Here is a 22,601-nt window from a genome sequence, read left to right as displayed (position 1 = left end):
CAAAGTGTTTACCAAGTGTGCCACGTACCTTCCTAAGGGCTTTATATGCATTGCCTTATTTTACTTCATTACAATTTTAGGAAGTAGAGACTATTTATTTACTGTATTTTATAGATGAGTGAAGTGAGGTTCAGACATATGAGGTAATTCTCCCAGTGTCACTCAGTTTGTGAATGAGAGGACTGAACCAGAACTTAGATTTGACCCTAAAGGCTAGTGAAGGAGCTATTATCTCCATTTTGGAAATGAGTGCATCAGAGATGTTAAGTGACTTGGCCTAAAGTTACATAAACAGTAACTAACAGGATCTGAATGCATGTCTGCTTTTCTCTAAAACTGATGGTTTTAACTATCTTAAATTCTAAGATACCGTTGAGCATTAAGGAATGCAGTAATAGAACACAACATATTGAGAATATTAGGATTTTTAAGAAATTAGGTTGAGTGCTGTTATAAACCTCATTGTATTTATTTATCTCTGCTGGGTCTTAGTTGCAACACACAGAATCTTTTTAGTTGCAACGTGAGAATTGTGCTCTAATTACTGTATGGAGTTGAAGTGAAGTGAAATGTTAGTCACTCAGTCGTGTCCTGCTCTTTTTGACCCCCATTTCACTTCAACTCTGTATAGTTAATTAGTTCCCTGACCAGGGATTGAACCCAGGGCCCCTGCATTGGGAATGCAGAGTCTTAACCACTGAAAGATAAACCCCATTATAAATCAGGTCTTAAAGACTTAAGGTTTTGTGCCACATTTTTAGGCGAAGGGAGAAGGACCTAAATGGCAGTGATAACTTGGCATATAGTGAATGAGAACCTCTGAGGGCAGAAAAGGGACTTAAAAAAATATGGTATCTGTGGGAGATGCCTTTATTGATTTATTGACTGCATTTGGCTGCTCTGTTTCCAATCTCAGTTGCAATTCCCACATTGACGCTGTTCCCACCCTTCCTGTGTCCCTTGAGCTTAGCAGGCACTTCCTGTCCTATTGGAAATGAAAGTTAGAGATTGGGGGTGTGGTATGTGTGTATTTACTCTGCAGAATGTGGGTACTGTTTGTCCCTTTATTATAGCGAAAGGTGACAGAAGAATAGAGACTGGGACTTCATTTAAGGGAGGGTTTAGTCTCAATGTTCTGGTAAAGCAGGTTAATTTATTTCTTAGAATATCCACTATGACAGTGAGGGGGCCTTAAGAAGGGATTTGAAGGCTTTCATCCTATATCCCTGTTTCACTTGGACTAGATTGGTAAATTACTGGATAGCGTTCTTAAATTTTTGGTTTCCTACAAGTTTATTGTTAAGGCACCTTCTACAGCACATTCCTTTGGTACTATTAGAGGTAAGTGTTGCAATTGTGTTAAATTTTTGACTCTTAAGTTAATGTTCCTTTCCTCCTAAGATCTTTGTATTTTTCTTCTCTGTGAAGCATGTTTTAAAAATATTTATTTTTCTGCAGTTTAGAGACAGCTTAAAGCAAACATCAAGTGAACTTCAGCTTGAGCATAAACTGCAGATTGGGTGAGTAACCGTTTCAGTTTCATGGACTGTGGAGCTCAGAATAGTGGGATGAAGATTCATATAAGATAGCTAACAATTGTCAAAGAAATCACTAGGCAATTATGTCTCAGTAAAGCTGGGAAAAAGAAATAAGAAAGCACTAAGCATCAAGTTTCATGACATAGTCCAGTTTGAAAGATCCTTTCTGAAGTCATACCTGGGGGAATCTGAAAGGGTTAAGAAGCATCAGCCCATCAGCATGACCCAAGAGGAATAAAACTGTCCAAAGATCTGAAACTAGTTATTTCCCATCCTCTTTTTTGCTTGTCTCTGCTCTTTGGTGAGCTCTTCTGTTTGTTATTCTGTATGTTAAGCTCGCTGTAAATATAAAGTGGGGGGAAGTACTGAGCTTATTTTCTTCACATGTTCTCCAAAGCAGTGTCCCTTTAAAATCAAGCTTGGAATCTTATAGCTGAGATCTAAGGAGAAAATGTCCTCGTTTTTTCCATGAGAATCTGAACTTGTACAAAATAAATAGGAAAGGGGATAGAGTTGAAAGAGGTAGACCTAAAACTTCTTTTTGGTCTAACTGCTAAGCCTATGAAAAATTAAAAAAATAACATCTTGGGCATTAGGACCCAGTGGAAGAGCCTCACTCAGACTCGGGGTTAACTTCTATCAGTGACGTAAACAAGCAGCCCTAGCTCATTCTTGACTCCCCCTCCCTCCCCCCCCTCCCTTTTCCCTCTCCCTTCTCTTCCTCCCTCCCTCCCTCCTTCTCTCCCTTCTTTCCTCTCCCTTTCCCTCTCCCTCTTTCTCTCTTAGCTTCCTGACATTAAAGAGAAAATGCTGCTATCAGTGACGTCCAGGCCTGGGATTTCGACTTTTGGCTATAACAAGAACAACAAGAAGGTAGGGAAAAGTGCTTTTTTGGAATTCAGTTACTTCCTTTTCTGGGGATCGGGGAGTGCCCTTGGCTTTAACATTCTCCTTAAGAGGGGAACAGGCTTCCTCTCCTCTCAGTTCCTCTCTTTTTCCACCACTTTTTTTGGTCATCTTTTCTTACCTGGTTCTGAAGTTCCAGGAATTTACAGTCCTTTACCTGAGGCCTGAGAAGGCAGTGGAATTAAAAAGAAATCAAGCTTTGCAAGTTTGGAGCTTTGTGAAGTTAGTTTGACTTCCTTGATATATCCAGTTTTCACAGGGAAACTATGTCACCTCAAACCCTGGCCCCCAGCCTGCTTACTCCAAGGTTATTTCATTGTTTTGATTAACTGCATTCTCCTCCAGCCCACCTTCCTTCCTACTGTTCTATCAGGGTTATCAGGTAGCTTGAATACAGTCAGTGAAATCACAGTTTCATCTGGGGACTGAGTCTACTCTTGGAGCTTAGATAGAGACCCTACTCCACCCAGCCTGTAGGCATGGAGTTTTTAAGAGAAGACCTTGAGAATTAAGGCAGAAAGTTCTGGGATTCTTTGGGGTCTGCTGCTAAGCTGGGGCTTCCTGCTCTGCAGATAGCCAGGCTCAGCAGGGATCTTTGAAGTCTTGGTTAACCCACAGCTGCCAGGGAGTTGTGCTATGCTTGGGCACAGGGGCAGTCTGGGGAGAGGTGTACAGTTGTGCCCACAGTTGCCAAGAAATATCTTGGGCAGTTTCTTGGCATTTCAATGCACACAGTGCTGACTAGGAGGAACTTTATGCTGTAGCAGAAAGACCCTTTATCCTCTGTCTTGATTTTCTAGCTGTTCTTTGTAGAAAAAAGGTGCCATACATATTTTAGGATATTTTGCTCATTTGATGGATTGTTGGGGCGTGGGAAGGGATTCTTGATATGTTCTTATACACCTAAAGAGACTGTTATAGGTGAACAAAGTATCTGATCAAGGCAGTGGGTAAATATTTGGAACCGAAACACCTGGTGTTACTTTATATGGTATTCATTCTATCATTGCTTCCCTGGGGGCTCAGACAGTAGAGAATCTGCCTGCAATGCAGGAGACCAGAGTTTGATCCTTGGATCGGGGAGATCCCTTGAAGAAGGGAATGGCAGTCCACTCCAGTATTCTTGCCTGGAGAATTCCATGGACAGGGGAGCCTGGTGAACTACAGTCCATTGGGTGGCAAAGAGTCACAACTGAGCCAAGTAACACACATGTGCGCACATGCACACACACACACACGCATACTCTATTATATCCTTAAGAAATATGGGTTCATATGTTATCAATTTTATATACACACACATAAATCAATATGATTTTGACAGAGGGATAGCTCATCTGTCCTTATTCTCTTCAAATCTTGTATAGTACTGTATAACAGTTTCCTTCCTAATTTTTTCCCTCCAGGTCTCTCAGATTACCCATTAAAATACAATAAAATGAATTCCAGAAATTGGTTTTCTCCTATTAGTACCCATGTATTTGATGCTATCTAAAATATTCTTGTTTCTTAGCTCTGTACTTCCTTTTCCCCTTGTTCTAAAGGAAACATTTAATCAGCTTCTAAGTCTAGGATATTGTAGGGCAGGGGTCCCTAACCTCTGGGATCTAATGCCTGATGCCCTGAGGTGGAGCTGATGTAAGAATAATAGAAATAAAGTGCACAATGAATGTAATGCTCTTGACTCATACGAAAACCATCCCCTACTCCAGTCTGTGGAAAAATTGTCTTCCACAAAACCAGGCCCTGGTGCCAAAAACGTTGGGGACCACTGGTGTAGGGGACAAGGGTTATTATTGTGGCCTGGGATTCAAATATCATATCTCTTTCTGATAACTTGTAAGGTTTGAGAAGCGCCTTAAGAAACCTGGGATGGGTGGATCCGTACTCACTCAGGTATTTGTCAGATGTTCTCTGGGTTCTTGTAGGTCAGGGTTATGATGACATCACTGTGGCTGTGTGTATGTATAGGTTTGTAGGCATTGGGCCTGTTTAAATGAAGTGATTACTACGTTACTGTTTGTCTTTTTGTTGATACGTACAGCTTAATGTGTTCATTTTTTGAGAAGAATGTTTTGAGTGAATCTGATCATGTAATTTGGCTGTTTTTATACTGAAGATTAGTTTTTAAAATAAGTTGTTAGTTTTTAGTAATAAACATAAGACATTTATTTTTAAAATTTAAGCATCAAGAGGTATATAAAACAAAAAATCTTCCCTCCATGTCCTAAAGTTACTTACCTAAATCCCACCTGTTAAGGGAAATCATTAGTAGCGGTTTGCTTTGTCTATTCTACCAGACTTTTTTCAATGACGAGTTAAAGTTTTAATTTTGACATTGGCTTATTTGCCATTTCTATGAATAACTAAATTTGTCAGATAGGACAAGTCTATGTAAAAAGTTTTGGAGATCTCCGGAACATTTGAAAAACTGAAATAAAATTCTAAATTTCTGAAACGGTACACATTATAAATATCTGCTTTTCTTTTCCATCATTTTGTTGTACTAAAATCTGTAAGTAACAGATTTATAGAGATCCGTTTTCTTTAAGCAGTATTTTTATATCATAATTTACTATAGTTGTCACTTCTGGTTAGTGGAATAAAAATAATTTCTTGAGTGAGCTCACTTCGAAAAGATTTATTTGTACAGCACTTTTATAATTTCATTAATTTTTATTTAGTGTCCTTTAAAAGTAGAATTGTTTGGGGACTTTCCTGGCAGTCCAGTGGTTAGGACTCAGTGCCTTTACTGCCATGGCTGGGGTTCAGTCCCTGGTCAGGGAACTCAAATCGTGTAAGTCCTGCAATTCGGCAAAAAAAAAAAAAAAAAGGATTGTTTTATTTTGAAACATATTTGTATATTTTATCAGAAAAGTTGTTTCCTGAGGAGCCAAGGACAATTAGAGTTTTCTTATTCTTTCTTGGCTGTTGTAAATATGGGTATACAGTCAACAAATGTATACTGCCTGATAAAGGCATGCACATTCTTTCTCAGGATGTAGTGTTGAATATCCATTCTTTTTAATGGAATTAAATAATCACAAGGGCTTCCCTGGTGGCTCAGTGGTAAAGTATCTGCCTGCCAATTTAGGAGACACTGGTTCGATTCCTGGGTCGGGAAGATCCCCTGGAGAAGGAAATGGCAACCCACTCCAGTATTCTTGCCTGGAGAATTCTAAATCACAGAAAGGAGAAAACGTGAATTTCAAAGAGAGATTCTGAAAAATTATGGTATTAAGAAAAAATTTATCTTAATTATTCTTAGTTCTTAAAGAAAAGACTAAAGGTAAAGACTAAAGATCAGAGTTCTAAGGTCTCAACACTTCCTTCAGCTTTTGAAAGAGTTGCGTCAGTAGGGAGATTTGTGTATAGGTGAGACTGAAAGAGGAAGTGTTTGTGAGTAAAGGAATTTCAGACTTGTAAAGAGCCTAATCACGCCTTCCCTGACATCATCTTCCTGGCATGTGTTATTATAAGTTAACTCCTCAGAGCATCAACAACCATTCCCTTTGGAAAAAAAGAAAAGAGACTTTGTTTAACTTGGGATAATTTGGCTTCCCTGACCTATTTTGCATAAATTTCTATTTCTTCTTGATTTTAATATATTGAAGGCCATATTGGGGTGGGGAGTGCGGGGAGTGGGGTGGGGTGGAGGAGCAGAGGCAATGATGAGAATAGAACTGGCTGGTAGGCATTGCCAGATTTTCACTCTTTAAGAAGTTTGAGTTACCTGAAGTTTTTGGAAGAGTTTACTCAGGAGAGCAGAAAGTGGGAAGTAATACTGGAATTGTTTATACTTCTAACAGGGAGAGAGAATTTTTGTGTGTTTGCTACATTTTTATCTAGTTTCCATTGAATCAAATTTAGTAGAACTTTTATTTTTTAATTTTATTTTTTGGCCACACTGTGTGGCATGTGGGGTCTTAGTTTCCCCACCAAGGGTTGAACCTGTGCCCCTTTTAGTAGAAGCACGGAGTCCTAACCACTGGACTGCCAGAGAATTCTCTGGTGGAACTTTTAAAGTCTAATATCTCATGACCAGTGGCAGCTAATAGTTCTGTTATCAGTAATAAAGTGAACGCAGTTGGTTAAAGTTTACTGGTAATGTCTCTCCATTGCTTCCCCCTTTTCTAGCTCTACTACACTAACTTAGGCCCTTATTACCACAGTAATAAACATCCCACAGGATCTCCTCATCTCCTGTTTCTCCACTCCCTACCCCTTGTCCCCAAGTAATTTTATACCTGCTACCAGAATAATCTTCCATCATTCCAACAGTATAGTGCTGAGCATTTCTTGTATAAAAACCTTTGATGGGTATATGTGTGTTAGTTGCTCAGTCATGTCTGACTCTTTGCAACCCTATGGGGTGTTGCCTGCCAGGCTTCTCCGTCCATGTGATTTTCCAGGCAAGAATACTGGAGTGGGTTGCCATTTCCTTCTCCAGGGGATCTTCCTGACCCAGGGATCAAACCTGGGTCTCCTGCATTGCTGGATGGGTTTATATTACCTGCTAAACAAAGTCCAAATCCTTAGCCTGGTGCCCACTGTTGATCCAACTTTCCTTATCTTCCCCACCTCCCCTGCATGCTTTCATTATACTACCTCTGCTTGAACCAGTTGTGTTATCTGCAGTTCTCTGGCAATACTCTTTGGTTGTTGGTTTACATTTCTAATCTCCTAAGAAGATATGCTGTAAGACAGAAAAACATAGAAAAGAAACAAGACAGAAGAAAATATAAATCAGAATATGAAGTCAGGGACTTCCCTGGTGGACCAGTGGTTAAGATTGTACATCTCCAATGCAGGGCTCCCGGTTTCAGTCCCTGGTGAGAGAACTAAGATCCCACATGCTGTGCGTGTGCAGTGTGGCCAAAAAAAGTCAGCTAGAATTAAAATACAGATGTGCAAACCATAGAGTTAATCCTGGAAGATAAAGACTGATGAATAGTCATGAGTTTGTCAGTGGAGAGGTGGATGGTGACTTTAACAAGCAATTTCAGATTGGGGAGTAAAAGCAGGGTTGGAGTGGGTTGTTGAGTGAATGAAAATAAGGAAGTATAGATGGTAAATATAGACTGATCTTTTAAGAATTTTGATTAAGATGAAAGTGCAGGAAAAAAATTTTAAAAAGCAGGCAAAATGTCTGAATAGATGTTTCATCAAAGAAGATCTACAAATAGCCATGAAAAGGTGTCCAGCATCATTAGCCATCAAGGACATCAAAACCACAGTGAGATACCACTTCACACCCCCAAGGATGGTTGTAATCAAAAACACAGATAATAGCGTGGTGTAATTGTACCCTTGTAACCTGCTGATCGGAGAAGGCAATGGCAAGCCACTCCAGTACTCTTGCCTGGAAAATACCATGGATGGAGGAGCCTGGTAGGCTGCAGTCCGTGGGGTCGCTAAGGGTCGGACACGACTGAGCGACTTCACTTTCACTTTTCACTTTCCACTTTCACACATTGGAGAAGGAAATGGCAACCCACTCCAGTGTTCTTGCCTGGAGAATCCCAGGGACGGGGGAGCCTGGTGGGCTTCCGTCTATGGGGTCACAGAGTCGGACACGACTGAAGTGACTTAGCAGCAGCAGCAGCAGCAGCAACCTGCTGATAGGAATGTAAAATGGTACAGCTGCTTTGCAAAACATTTTGGCAGTTCCTTAAAAGGTTAAACACACTCCTAGGTATATACCCAAGGGAAATTAAAACATAATGTCCACACAAAAAGCCTGTACATCAGTGTTCATAACAGCATTATTCATTATAGCCAAAAAGTGGAAACAATCCATATATCCATTAACTGATAAATGGATAAGTAAATACTATATTTACCCATACAATGGAATTTTGGATTTTATTCAGTGATTAAAAAGTAGTAAGGGTACTGGGACTTCCCTGGAAGTCCACTGGTTAGGACTCCAGGGCATGGGTTTGATCTCTGCTTGGGGAACTAAGATCCTACCTGCTGTGTGATGTGGCCAAAAAAAGAAAAAGTAATAGGGTACTGATACAGTCTACAAAATGGATGAACCTTGAAAAAATTATGTTAGTGAAAGAAGCCAGTCACAAAAGACCACATGCATTTGACCCTTGAACATCGTGGGGCTTGTAACACCAGCCCTGTGCAGTTGAAAATCCACATATAAGCTATATTTGATCCTCCATATCCATGACTCCTCCATATCCATAGTTCTGCATCCTCAAATTAAACCAATAGCGGAAAATCCACATGTAAGTGGACCCGTGCAGTTAAAATCTGTTGTTCAAGGATCAGTTGTATTTGATGCTTCCATTTATATGAAATGTCCAGAATAGGCAAATCCAGAAAGATAGAAAGGAGATTAGCACTTGCCTGGAGATGGAGTAGGAGAGTTCGGACGGAAAGAAAAGTGACTGGTAATGGGTACTGGGAGAAGGCAAGGGCAGTCCACTCCAGTACTCTTGCCTGGAAAATCCCATGGACGGAGGAGCCTGGTAGGCTGGAGTCCATGGGGTTGCTAAGAGTCGGACACGACTGAGTGACTTCACTTTCACTTTTCACTTTCATGCATTGGAGAAGGAAATGGCAACCCACTCCAGTATTCTTGCCTGGAGAATCCCAAGGACGGCGGAGCCTGGTGGGCTGCCATCTATGGGGTCTCACAGAGTCGGACACGACTGAAGCGACTTAGCAGCAGCAGCAGCAACAGTGGGTACTGGGTTTCTTTTTGGGGTAATGAAAATGTTCTAAAATTGATTATAGTGATCCAAATACCATTGAAATTATATTTTAAATGGGTTAATTACATGGTATGTAAATTACATCTCAATAAAGTTATTTTTATTTTTTAATATTATATTTTTTTATTTGGTTTTGCTGGGTCTTAGTTGTGACATGTGGGATCTAGTTCCCTGACTAGGGATCAAACCCGGGCCCCCCGTATTGGAAGCATGGAATCTTGGCCACTGGACCACCAGAGAAGTCCCAAGTTGTTATTTTAAAAAGAAAGGGAGCAGAAAAATGAGATAAAGGCTGGAAGAGAGGATAGTGGTAGTGTGGGGAGAATTTTCTTAAAGATGGGGGCTGCTGCTGCTGCTGCTAAGTCACTTCAGTCGTGTCCGACTCTGTGTGACCCCATAGACGGAAGCCCACCAGGCTCCCCCGTCCCTGGGATTCTCCAGGCAAAGATGGGGGCTACAGAAGCCAAAATGTAAGAAGGTTCGTGATGAGTTACTTGATACTTTCCGAATATGGGTTTATTCATAATCCCTCCCATTCTCTGATTCTGTTGTCTTTGTGCTTCATGTAGTATCCAGCCTCTGATATTTTTTTGTTGTTGTTCCCTGCTTTTGTAATGGCCTTACTGTTTATTTCTTCATTGTACTCACATTCATTAAATAGCTCTAGAATGTGTTGCTGCTGCTGCTAAGTCGCTTCAGTCGTGTCCGACTCTGTGCGACCCCATAGACGGAAGCCCACCAGGCTCCTCCACCCATGGGATTTTCCAGGCAAGAGTACTGGAGTGGGGTGCCATTGCCTTCTCTGCTAGAATGTGCTAGGACCTATGTAAATAGCCTGCTTTTCTTTTATTAAAAAAAAAAAAACCAACCCTTTCTCTTGGTGCCATTTCTTCCTTCAGCTGCTGTTCCATTTCTCTTCTTCCCTTTATATAAACTATCTTGAAAGAATTGTGTTTTTAAGAGTTATATATACTAGCTGTCTCCAATTTATTTCCTTCCATTACTTCTTTTATTATCTTTAATGTATTATTTAATAACACAAAAGATTACACATAACTATAAAGCATATCATGTACGGATATGAGAGTTGGACTATAAAGAAAGCTGAGCACCAAACTGATGCTTCTGAACTGTGGTGTTGGAGAAGACTCTTGAGAGTCTCTTGGAGTGCAAGGAGATCCAACCAGTCCATTCTAAAGGAAATCATTCCTGACTATTCATTAGAAGGACTGATGCTGAAGCTGAATCTCCAATACTTTGGCCACCTGATGCAAAGAACTGACTCATTGGTAAAGACCCTGATGCTGGGAAAGATTGAAGGCGGGAGGAGAAGGGGACGACAGAGGATGAGATGGTTGGATGGCATCACTGACGCGATGGACATGAGTTTGAGTAAGCTCTGGGAGTTGATGATGGACAGGGAAGCCTGGGGTGCTGCAGTCCATGGGTTCACAAAGAGTCGGACACAACTGAGCAATTGAACTGAAACTGATAAAACATAATAAGGAACACCTGTGGGCTTCCCTGGTGGCTCAATAGTAAGGAATCCACTTGCCAATGCAAGAGATGTGGGTTGATCCCTAATCCAGGAAGACCCCATGTGCCACAACTACTAAGCCTGTGCTCTTGAGCCCAGGAGATACAACAACTGAGCCCACGAGCTGCAGCTACTTAAGTCCACACACCCTAGAACCTGTGCTCCACAACAGGAGAAACCACCACAACGAGAGCTCATGCACTGCTACTACGAGAGGGTAGACCCTGCTCGCCACAGCTGGAGAAAAGCCCTCCCAGCGGCAAAGACCCAGCACAGCCAAAAATAAATGAAAGAATTAAACAAGAGGAACACCTGTGAACCCATCTTCCAACTTGAACTAGAATCATTGCCTGTAAGTTACATATACTTAGGAGTTTTTCCCCATCCCACCACCTACCTCCCTTCTAAAAGTAACTACTCTTAAATTTTAGTTATCATTCTATTGCTTTTTTAAAATATAGTTTAAAATCATGTTTAGTTTGCTTTTTTACAGTGTTCTAAGTGCTTTACATGTATAATTACGTATATAATTTAATCCTCACGACAGTTTCATTATTATTTTCCCTGTTTCACAGATGAGAAAAAACAAACTACAGAGAGCTTAATAATCACGTTACTAGTGAATGGCCCAGCTGGGATTTGAACTCAGATCCTTGGCTCCCAATCTGTGCTGTCAGCCACTGCTTTATTGTCTTATTGCAACACAGTCTTCTGTTTGTTTCCATTCAGTATTACATCTTCATGGTTCATTCATGTTGTATATTTTATTCATTTTTTCTTGTTGTATAATATTTCATGTTGTGAATATACCATAATTTATCCATTCTTCTACCAGTGAGCTTTTGGACTTCCAAGATCTCCTGGAGACGGAAATGGTAACCCACTAGTATTCTTGCCTGGAAAATCCCATGGATGGAGGAGCCTGGTAGGCTACAATCCATGGGATCGCAAAGAGTCAGACACGACTGAGCGACTTCACTTTCTTTCTTTCTAACATAGCTGTTCAGAATATTATCATATATGTAGCACAGTTGTGTAAAAATTTCTTTGGAGTTGATATGTAGGAGTGGGGTTGTGAAGTATAGTTTGTGAATATTGACCTTTAAGAGATGATGCTGGAGAATTCCCTGGTGGTCCAGTGGTTAAGACTGCAGGGGGCATGGCTTGGATCCTTAGTGGAGGAGCTAAGATCCTGCATGCCCCATAGTGTGGCCAAAAAAATTAAAATACCTGTGCATGTTCAATCATGTCTGTTTCTTTGAGACTCCATGGACTGTAGCCCGCCAGGCTCCTCTGTCTGTGGAGTTTTCCAGGCAGGAATACTGGAGTGGGTTGCCGTTTCCTACCCAGGGGATCTTCTTGACCCAGGGATAGAACCCGAATATCTTTCATCTTGTGCACTGGCTGGCGGATTCTTTACCACTGTGCCTCCTTGGAAACCCCAGTTTAAAAAGAGATAATGCTAAATTGCTTTCTGAGTATACTACTGTTGTTTCCATCAGCAATATAAAATTTACTGTAGATTCATAGCCTCTACTTATTGAAAATGTCATACCTCTCTCATTCTCTCTTAAATTCAATCTCATTAGACTTTTATTCCCAACGCTTCACCAAAACTGCTTTTACAAAGTCTGCAATGACTTTTCATTTTCCTGAGTGGTCAGTTCATAACCCTTATCTTACTTAATCTGTTGTCAACACTTGACACATTTGATCACACAGTTGCTTGAAACACTTTCTTAATTTGGTTTACAGACCACCATACCCTCCTATGTCTCTAGTGTCTGTGGCCTTTTCTCTGCAGGCTTCTTTGCTGGTTCCTCCTAATTTTCCTGATCTCTGAACGTTGGGAGATCCCCAGGACTCAGTCCTTGAGTTTCTTTTCTATCTACACTTCTCCGTTCATAATTTTATTGAGTCTCATAGCTTTAAATATTATCCATATCTAATGGAAAATCTGAAAAAGACTATATAGATATATGTATATATATAACAGGGCTTCCCAGGTGGCTCACTGGGTAATGAATCTGCCAATAGTGCAGGAAACGTGGGTTTGATCCCTGGGTCAGGAAGATCCCCTAGAGGAAGACATGGCAACCCACTCCAGTATTCTTGCCTGGAGAATCCCATGGACAGAGGGGCCTGGCGGGCTGTAGTCCATGGGATCACAAAGAGTTGGACATGACTGAAGTGACTTAAGCACACATGCACACATGCTATGCATGAATCACTTTGCTGTATACCTAACACTACCACAACACTGTAAATCATCTATCCTTCAGTTAAAAAAAAAATCACCCATAGGATGACAAATCTCAAATTAGATTTCAACCTGGACTGCCCTCCTGCAATATAGATTCGTATTCTAACATCACATCTCGGTTTAGATGTTTATCAGACATTTCAAATTTAACATGTTTAAAACAGAGCTCCTGCGTGCTTTCTTCCTCCTCACTCTGCCGCAGCCGTCTTTCTCACTGTCTTCTCAATCTAAGTAAATGTAAATTTACTGTTAATTTCATTTTTTCCAGATGTTCAAGCCAAACTTCTTGACTTATCCATGACTGTTCTCTTTCTCCTACAGCCCCATGTCTAATAACGTAATATACTAGTACCTACTTTATTGGACTCTTAGTAATTAATGCCTGCTACATAGTAAATGATCATTAAAATTACTCATGGAAGATATGATTCCATTCTTTTTCTTCCTGTATGCATATAAACAAGCTTATAGTTTCTCTCATCTTAAAACAAAACAATGGAAACCCTGCTTGATCCCATGTCTCCTGCCAGTTACTGTCCCATTTTTCTGATCCATTTTATAATCCACCTTCTTGAAAAAGTAGTTTCTCTAAAATCTCTGCTTCATTACATTCCACTCTTTTTCTCAATATTTGCTTTTTATTTTTTAATTGTAAATATATATACAGAATTTGCCATCTTATCCATTTTTAAGTATACAGTGTAATAGTGTTAAGTACAATGCATTTACATTGCGCAGCCAGTCTCTAGTAGAACTCTTCATCTTGCAAAATTGAAACTACCCCTTTAAACAACTCCCCCATTCTCCCCTCCCCCCAAACTATTGGCAACCACTATTCTACTTTCTGTCTCTTATGAGTTCTCTAAGTACTTCATATAAATGTAGTCATACAGTATTTGTCTTTTTGTGATTGACTTATATAACTTAGCATGATGTCCTCAAAGTTCATCCATGTTGTGACATATATCAAGATTTCCTTGCTTTTTAAGGCTGAATAATATTACACTGAATGTACATACCACATTTTGTGTATCCATTCATCTGTGAGAGATACTTGAGTTACTTCCTCCTTTGGTTATTGTGAATAGTGTTTCTGTGAACATGGGTGTATAAATATCTCTTCAGACTCTGCTTTCAGTTCTTTTGGGTATATTCCCAGAATTGGAATTGCTGGATCATATGGTAATTCTATTTTTAATTTTTTGAGGAATTACCATATTATTTTCCTTAGTGGCTGTACCATTTTATGTTCCTACCAGTAGTGCACAAGTTCTGATTTCTCCGAATCCTTGCCAGCACTTATTTTCCATTTTTTTGATAGTAGCCATCCTAATGGGTGTGAGAAAGTATTTCATTATAATTTTGATTTGTATTTGTTTAATGAGTGATGTCGATCATCTTTTCAAGTGCTTATTAGTCATTTGTATATTTTCTTTGGAGAAATACTTAAGCCCTTTGCCCATTTTTAAAGTGGGATTTGTTTGTTATTGAGTTTTAGGGGTTCTTTATATATTTTGGATATTAATACCTTGTCAGGTATATGATTTGCAAATATTTCTCTTTCAGGAAGTGAATTTTTATAAACAAGTTCTACAATGGAAAGAAAAAAGTTTTGTTAAAGTTGTAAAAAATTTTTAAAAGGTTTTGAAATTTAATTTCATTTATTTATTTTTGGCTGTGCTGGGTCTTTACTGCTGCTCAGGCTTTTCTCTAGTTGTGGTGAGTGGGGGCTACTCTCTAGTTGCAGTGCACAGGCTTCTCATTGCAGTGACTTCGCTTGTTGCAGAGCACGGACTCTAGACATGCAGGTGTCAGCAGTTGTGGCTTCCCGGCTCTATAGCACGGGCTCAGTAGTTGTGGCTAACAGGCCCTGGCCCAGGGATCAAATCCGTGTCTCCTCCATTGGCAGGCAGATTCTTTACCACCAGAGAAGTCCTAAAATTTTTAAATCAGAAAGTGTTTAAGACTGCGTGGGTGCTAAGTTGCATCAGTCATGTTTGACTCTTTGTGACCCTATGGACCAGCTGTAGCCTGTCAGGCCCCTCTGTCCATGGGATTCTCCAGGCATGAATACTGGAGTGAGTTGCCATGCCCTTCTCCAGGGGATATTTCCCCTCCAGGGATTGAACCCACATCTCTTACATCTCCTTCACTGGGTTCTTTACCACTAGTGCCACCTGGGAAGCCCCATTTAAGACTAAATTCTTTCAAATGTTCAAACAAAATGAAAAGCAATAATAAAATAATAAATGTGTCCTTGGGGCTCAATAATAAAATGTGTCCTTGGGGCTTCCCTAGTGGTCCAGTGGTTAAGAATCCACTTTGCAATGCAAAGGAACAGTGGTTGGATCCCTGGTCCGGGAAGAAATCACATGCTGTGGGGCAAACGAGCCCATCCGCCACAACTACGGAAGCCCACACTCTTGTATGGAGCCCATGCTCTGAAACAAGAGAAGCTGCCATGATGAGAAACCCATGCACGGCAACTAGAGAAAGCCTGCTTGCATCTATGAAGACCCCACACAGCCAAAAATAAATAAGTATTAAGAAAGACTTGATCTTGGTGTGTGATCCTTTTAACGTGCTGTTGAATTTGTTTTGGTAGTATTTATTAAGAATTTTTGCATTTATACTCGTCATGGATGTTGGCCTGTTGTTTTCTTGTTGTATCCTCATCTGGCTTTGGTATCAGGGTAATGTTGGTCTCATGAACTGAGTTTAGGAGTGTTCCCTTCTATTGAGTTTTTTGGAAGAGTTTGGGAATTGGTGTTAATTCTTTGAATGTTTGGTAGTCATCTTGTGAAGATGACTTGTGAAGTCATCTAGTCCTGGAGATTGTCAGTCTCCTTATTAGTCTGTTCAGGTTTTCTGTATTTTTTATTACTAAGACTTGGTAGATCATACATTTCTAGGAATTTATTCATTGCTTCTAGGTTGTCCAATTTGATGGCATATGATTGTTCATAGTAGTGTCTTATGATCCTCTGTGTTTTTGTGATACCTCCTCTTCATTTTAAATTTTATTTCTTTGAGTCCTCTTTTTCCTCTGTAAGTCTAGCTAAAGGCTTGTCAATTTTATCTTTTTGAAAAAACTAACGCTTTGTTTCCCATTGTCTTTCTATTCTTGATTTTATTTATTTTTACTCTGATCTTTGTTATCTCCCTCTTCTAACTTTGGACTTAATATGTCCTTTTTCTTGATGTAGTTTGAGAATTTTTTTTCTTCTTAACATGTGCATTAGCTTCCCTCTGTGCTCTATTTTTGCTGCATCCCATGAGTTTTTGTATGTTGTGTTTCCATTTTTGTTTCAAGATTTTCTTTTACTTCATCTCTGACCCATTGGTTGTTCAGGGGTGTGTTTAATTTCCACACATTCATGAATTTTCCAGTTTTTCTTCTGTTATTATTTCTAGTTTATACCGTATTGGTCAGATACTTGGTATAGTTATGATATTTTTAAATTTACTGAGACTTTTTGTGACCCCATGTGCTGTATCCTGGAGAATGTTCCAGGTGCACTTGAAAAGAAGATGTAATCTATTATTTTTAGATGGAAGACTGTATATGTCTGTTAGGTTATTTGATCTAAAGTATAGTTCAAGTCCATTGTTTCTATATTGATTTTCTGTCTGGGTGACGTATTCATTATTGAAAGTAGGATATTGAAATCCTCTGCTATTATTGTATTGTCTGTTGCTCCCCTCAGATTTGTTAATATTTGCTTAATATTTTAGGTGTTCTTAATATTTTAGGCGCTCTGGTGTTTAGGTCCTCTTAATATTTTCAGTTTAGTCCAGTTGCTCAGTTGTGTCCGACTCTTTGTGACTCCGTGGACTGTAGCATGCCAGACTTCCCCTGTCCATCACCAATTCCCAGAGTTTGCTCAAACTAATGTCCATCAAGTCAGTGATGCCATCCAACCATCTCATCCTCTGTCGTTCCCTTCTCCTCCTGTCTTCAGTCTTTCCAAACATCAAGATCTTTTCCAGTGAGTTGGTTCTTTGCATCAGGTGGCCAAAGTACTGAAGTATCAGCTTCAGCATCAATCCTTTCCAGTGCTGTGAATCCTCTTGATGAATTGACCCTCTTATAATCATATAATGACGTTCTTTGTCTCTTGTTACAGTTTGTGACTTTTTTTCCCTGATATAGTTATCCTTGCTTTATTTTGGTTTCCCTTTGCATGGAATATCTTTTTTCATCCCTTCATTTTATTCTTATGTGTGTCCTTGTAGCAAAGTGAGTCTTTGTAGGCAGCATAAACATTAGGCCTTTTTTTTAATCCATTCAGCCACTCTTCACTCTTGCCTTTTGACTAGAGAATTTAATCTGTTTACATTTAAAGTAATTATAACTCAGTAAGGACTTACATTCTCCGTCGTCCCCTTCTCCTCCCGCCCCCAACCTTTCCCAGCATCAGAGTCTTTTCCAGTGAGTCAACTCGTCGCATGAGGTGGCCAAAGTATTGCAGCTTCAGCTTTAGCATCAGTCCCTCCAATGAACATCCAGGATTGGGGTCGCGGAGAGTCGGACACGACTGAGCGACTGAACTGAACTGAACTGAACTGAAGGACTTACATTCAGTAAGAGAGTTCCAGAAAAACATCTATTTCTGCTTCATTGACTATGCCAAAGCCTTTGACTGTGTGGATCACAATAAACTGTGGAAAATTCTGAAAGAGATGGGAATCCCTGAACACCTGACCTGCCTCTTGAGAAACCTGTGTGCAGGTCAGGAAGCAACAGTTAGCACTGGACATGGAACAACAGACTGGTTCCAAATAGGAAAAGGAGTATGTCAAGGTTGTATATTGTCACCCTGCTTATTTAACTTATATGCAGAGTACATCATGAGGAACGCTGGGCTGAAAGAAGCACAAGCTGGAATCAAGATTGCTGGGAGAAATATCAATAATCTCAGATATGCAGATGACATCACCCTTATGGCAGAAAGTGAAGAGGAAGTAAAAAGCCTCTTGATGAAAGTGAAAGAGGAGAGTGAAAAGGTTGGCTTGAAGCTCAACATTCAGAAAATGAAGATCATGGCATCTGGTCCCATCACTTCATGGGAAATAGATGGGGAAACAGTGGAAACAGTGTCAGACTTTATTTTTTGGGGCTCCAAAATCACTGTGGATGCTGATTGCAGCCATGAAATTAAAAGACGCTTACTCCTTGGAAGGAAAGTTATGACCAACCTAGATAGTGTATTAAAAAGCAGAGACATTACTTTGCCAACAAAGGTCTGTCTAGTCAAGGCTATGGTTTTTCCCGTGGAAAAACAGTTGGACTGTGAAGAAAGCTGATTGCCGAAGAATTGATGCTTTTGAACTGTGGTGCTGGAGAAGACTCTTGTGAGTCCCTTGGACTGCAAGGAGATCCAACCAGTCCATTCTAAAGGAGGTCCATCCTGGGTGTTCATTGGAAGGACTGATGCTAAAGCTGAAACTCCAATACTTTGGCCGCCTCATGCGACAAGTTGACTCACTGGAAAAGACTCTGATGCTGGGAGGGATTGCGGGCAGGAGGAGAAGGAGATGACAGAGAATGAGATGGCTGGATGGCATCACCGACTCGATGGACATGAGTTTGAGTGAACTCTGGGAGTTTGTGATGGACAGGGAGGCCTGGCGTGCTGTGATTCATGGGGTCGCGGAGAGTCGGACACAACTGAGTGACTGGACTGAACTGAACTGAACGAAGGACTTATATGGGCTTCCCGTGTGGCTCAGCTGGTAAAGAATCTGCCTGTAATACAGGAGACCTGGGTTCAATCCCTGGGTTGGAAAGATCGCCTGGAGAAGGGAAAGGCTACCCACTCCAGTATTCTGGCCTGGAGAATTCCATGGACTGTACAGCCCATGGGGGTCGCAAAGAGTTGGACACGACTGAGCGACTTTCACTTTCAAGGACTTATTATGGCAACCCACTCCAGTATACTCACCTGGGAAATTCCATGGATAGAGCAGCCTGGTGGGTTACAGTCCATGAGGTTGCAAACAGCTGGACACGACTTGAGCGACTCACACACACACAGTTCAGTTCAGTTGCTCAGTTGTGTCTGACTCTTTGTGACCCCATGAATCGCAGCACGCCAGGCCTCCCTGTCCATCACCAACTCCTGGAGTTCACTCAAAATCATGTCCACAGAGTCGGTGATGCCATCTAACCATCTCATCCTCTGTCGTCCCCTTCTCCCCCTGCCCCCAATCCCTCCCAGCATTAGGGTCTTTTCCAATAAGTCAACTCTTCGCGTGAGGTGGCCAAAGTGTTGGAGTATCAGCTTTAGCATCAGTCCTTCCAATGAACACCCAGGATTGATCTCCTTTAGAATGGACTGGTTGGATCTCCTTGCAGTCCAAGGGACTCTCAAGAGTCTTCTCCAGCACCACAGTTCAAAAGCATCAATTCTTCAGCGCTCAGCTTTCTTCACAGTCCAACTCTCACATCCATACATGACCAGAGGAAAAACCATAACCTTGACTAGATGGCCCTTTGTTGGCAAAGTAATGTCTCTGTTTTTTAATATGCTATCTAGGTTGGTCATAACTTTCCTTCCAAGGAGTAAGGCGTTTTTTAATTTCATGGCTTCACTTACCATCTGCAGTGATTTTGGAGCCCAAAAAAATAAAGTCTGACACTGTTTCCACTGTTTCCCCATCTATTTCCCATGAAGCGATGGGACCGGATGCCATGATCTTAGTTTTCTTAATGTTGAGCTTCAAGCCAACTTTTTCACTCTCCTCTTTCTTGAAAGTGGTCAAACAGGAGATGGCAAGAGTGAACGTCGACATTCTAGGAATCAGCGAACTAAAATGGACTGGAATGGGTGAATTTAACTCAGATGACCATTATATCTACTACTGTGGGCAGGAGTCCCTTAGAAGAAATGGAGAAGCCATCCTGAAGAAATGGAGTAGCCATCATGGTCAACAAAAGAGTCCAAAATGCGGTACTTGGATGCAATCTCAAAAATGACAGAATGATCTCTGTTCGCTTCCAAGGCAAACCATTCAATATCACGGTGTCCCAAGCCTATGCCCCAACCAGTAACGCTGAAGAAGCTGAAGTTGGACGGTTCTATGAAGACCTACAAGAGTTTTTGGAACTAACACCCAAAAAAGATGTGCTTTTCATTATGGGGGACTGGAATGCAGAAGTAGGACGTCAAGAAACACCTGGAGTATTAAGCAAATTTGGCCTTGGAATACAGAATGAAGCAGGGCAAAGGCTAATAGAGTTTGCCAAGAGAACACACTGGTCATAGCAAACACCCTCTTCCAACAACACAAGAGAAGACTCTATACATGGACATCACCAGATGGTCAACACCGAAATCAGACTGATTATATTCTTTGCAGCCAGAGATGGAGAAGCTGTATACAGTTAGCAAAAACAAGACCAGGAGCTGACTGTGGCTCCGATCATGAACTTCTTATTGCCAAATTCAAACTTAAATTGAAGAAAGTAGGGAAAACCACTGGACCATTCAGGTATGACCTAAATCAAATCCCTTATGATTATACAGTGAAAGTGAGAAATAGATTTAAGGGACTAGATCTGATAGAGTACCTGATTAACACACACTAAGGATTTATTACTGCCATCGTGTTAATTGTTTTCTGGCTATCTTGTAGTTCCTTTCTTCCTCTCCTCTCTTACTGTCTTATTTTGAAATTGATGATTTCTGATATGATGTACTTTGATTCCCTTCTCTGTATCTTATGTATATCTATTATAGGTTTTGGTTTGTTGTTACCGTCAGGCTCACCTGAAACATGTTACAGGTGTGATAATCTATTTTTAAGCTGATAATAACTTAACTTTGATTGCATACAAATTCTACCCTTTTACTTCCCCCCCCATTTTATGCTTTTCATGTCACAGTTTACATCCTTTTATATTGTGTATCTGTTAACAAATTATTAGAGCTATAGGTATTTTAATACCTTTGTCCTTTAACTTTTATACTAGAGTTAAGTGGTTAATATTATGATACTAGAGTATTCTGAATCTATGTTTACCTTTATCAATGTGTTGTGTATTTTCATTTATTAGTATCCTTTCTTTTCAGATTGAAGAATTCTTTTCAGCATTTCTTGTTAAGGCAGGTTAAGTGGTGGTGAACTCTCAACTTTTGTTAGGGAAAGTCTTTATTTCACCTTCACCTCTGAAGGACAACTTTGTTGGGTAAAGTATTTCTTGTTTTGCATTATTTTTTCTTTCAGCATTTTGAAGATACTGTCCCATTCACTCTTGGCCTGCAATATTTCTGATGAGGAATCAACTCATAGCCTTCTGGAGACTCTCCTGTATGAGAGACATTTTTTTTTCTGACTTTAAAAAAAAAGTTTTTTTGTTTATGTATTTATTTTTTTGACTGCAGTGGGTCATTGTTGCTGCGCGTGGGCTCTCGTTGCGGCGAGTGGAGGTTAGTTGCTCTAGTTGTGGTGCGTGGGCTCTAATTGCAGTGGCTTCTCTTGTTGCAGAGCATGGGCTCTCGGGTGTGCAGGTTTCAGTAGTTATGGTGCATGGGCTTAGTTGCTCTGTGGCATGTGGGATGGTTTTACTGTAATACATCTTGGAGAAGGTCATTTTGGATTGACATTTTGAAGTGAGCTTTTAGCTTAATGAACCTGGATGTCCACATTTCTCCCCACATTTGAGAAGTTCTCAGCCATTATTTTTTGAATAAGCCCTTTCTGCCTCTCTTCTGTGACTCCAGTGGTATGTAGATTGTTTCTGTTAATGTGCCCTGTAAGCCCCATACGCTTTCTTCATTCCTCTTCATTCTGGCTTTGTTTTGTTTCCTTCTGGCTGGATAATTTCAAATGATCTCTCTTTAGGCTCACCGATTCTTTCTTCTGCTTGGTCTAGTCCATAGTACTTTTAAGTTGCCAAATCCAACTAGTATTTTGTTTGTCTGTTGTCTTTTATCTTACATAACCTCTTAGTGGCGTTGCTTGAGTTGACCATTCCCCATTTCTTGAATCGCTGTCTTTTGTTGCTTCTGGTAACACCACCTTCTTGAGTCTTGCCCTTTCCTCCTCTTTTGACCTTCTTGTCAATTACCCTACTCAGTTTCTGAGTATTTTTTAGTTCTTTAGGCTTTCTTGCCCTCTCTCTAAATATACCTTCTTCCTAAATTTCACTTATTACTATGCTAATAGGTTTACTGATAATTAGTAGACCAGACTTCTCCTCTATGTATCCAACTTCTTAACTGGTATTTTTTCCTAGAAGTCTCACAAGTTATTAAAATTAATGTATTGAAAATGTAATGATTGCTTTGTAGTCCTCAGACTGGCTCTGCCCCCTGTCTCTACAGTGGTAGTGAATGATACCACCGTCCATCCAGTTACTCAAGCTAGACACTATACTTTCCCACTTCTAATTTATTATATAAGCTAAGACCTTAGATTCTACCTGTAAACTAAGTCTCAAATCTTTACACTTCTGTCCGTCTTTATAGCCATCTCTCCAATTATAGGCTATATTGTCTCTGGTTTGGACTATTACAGTGACCTACTAATTGAGCTTGCCACTTCAACTCCTGTCTTACTCTTGTTTATTCTTTCCATAGTAGCCAGACGAGTATTTTGAAAACCTAGATCAAATCTTATAA

The 22,601-nt window shown here is 40.4% G+C and overlaps 1 protein-coding gene across 8 annotated transcripts in view; it reads left to right on the top strand.

Moving 5' to 3' along the window:
• Nucleotides 1-1,033: 1,033 nt before the first annotated feature.
• The window catches only part of RBMS2 (RNA binding motif single stranded interacting protein 2), an 83,414-nt gene continuing 61,846 nt past the window's right edge, over nucleotides 1,034-22,601 (top strand). For 2 of the 8 annotated variants that reach the window (XM_055396216.2, XM_055396224.2), the window contains exon 1: nucleotides 1,736-2,411. In XM_055396216.2, coding sequence (XP_055252191.1) covers nucleotides 2,346-2,411 — 66 coding nt within the window. In that variant the 5' untranslated portion in view covers nucleotides 1,736-2,345. Of the gene's footprint in view, nucleotides 1,342-1,458; nucleotides 1,521-1,735; nucleotides 2,412-22,601 lie in introns of those variants that run through there. The other 6 variants (XR_008681901.2, XM_055396219.2, XM_088837090.1 and 3 more) reach the window with 5 other exon arrangements.

The sequence above is a fragment of the Moschus berezovskii genome, chromosome 6 (assembly GCF_049115385.1).
Source record: "Moschus berezovskii isolate FMDL1 chromosome 6, NW_MosBer_1.0, whole genome shotgun sequence".
Lineage (NCBI taxonomy): Eukaryota > Metazoa > Chordata > Mammalia > Artiodactyla > Moschidae > Moschus > Moschus berezovskii.
This window is presented reverse-complemented; position numbering and strand designations above follow the sequence as displayed.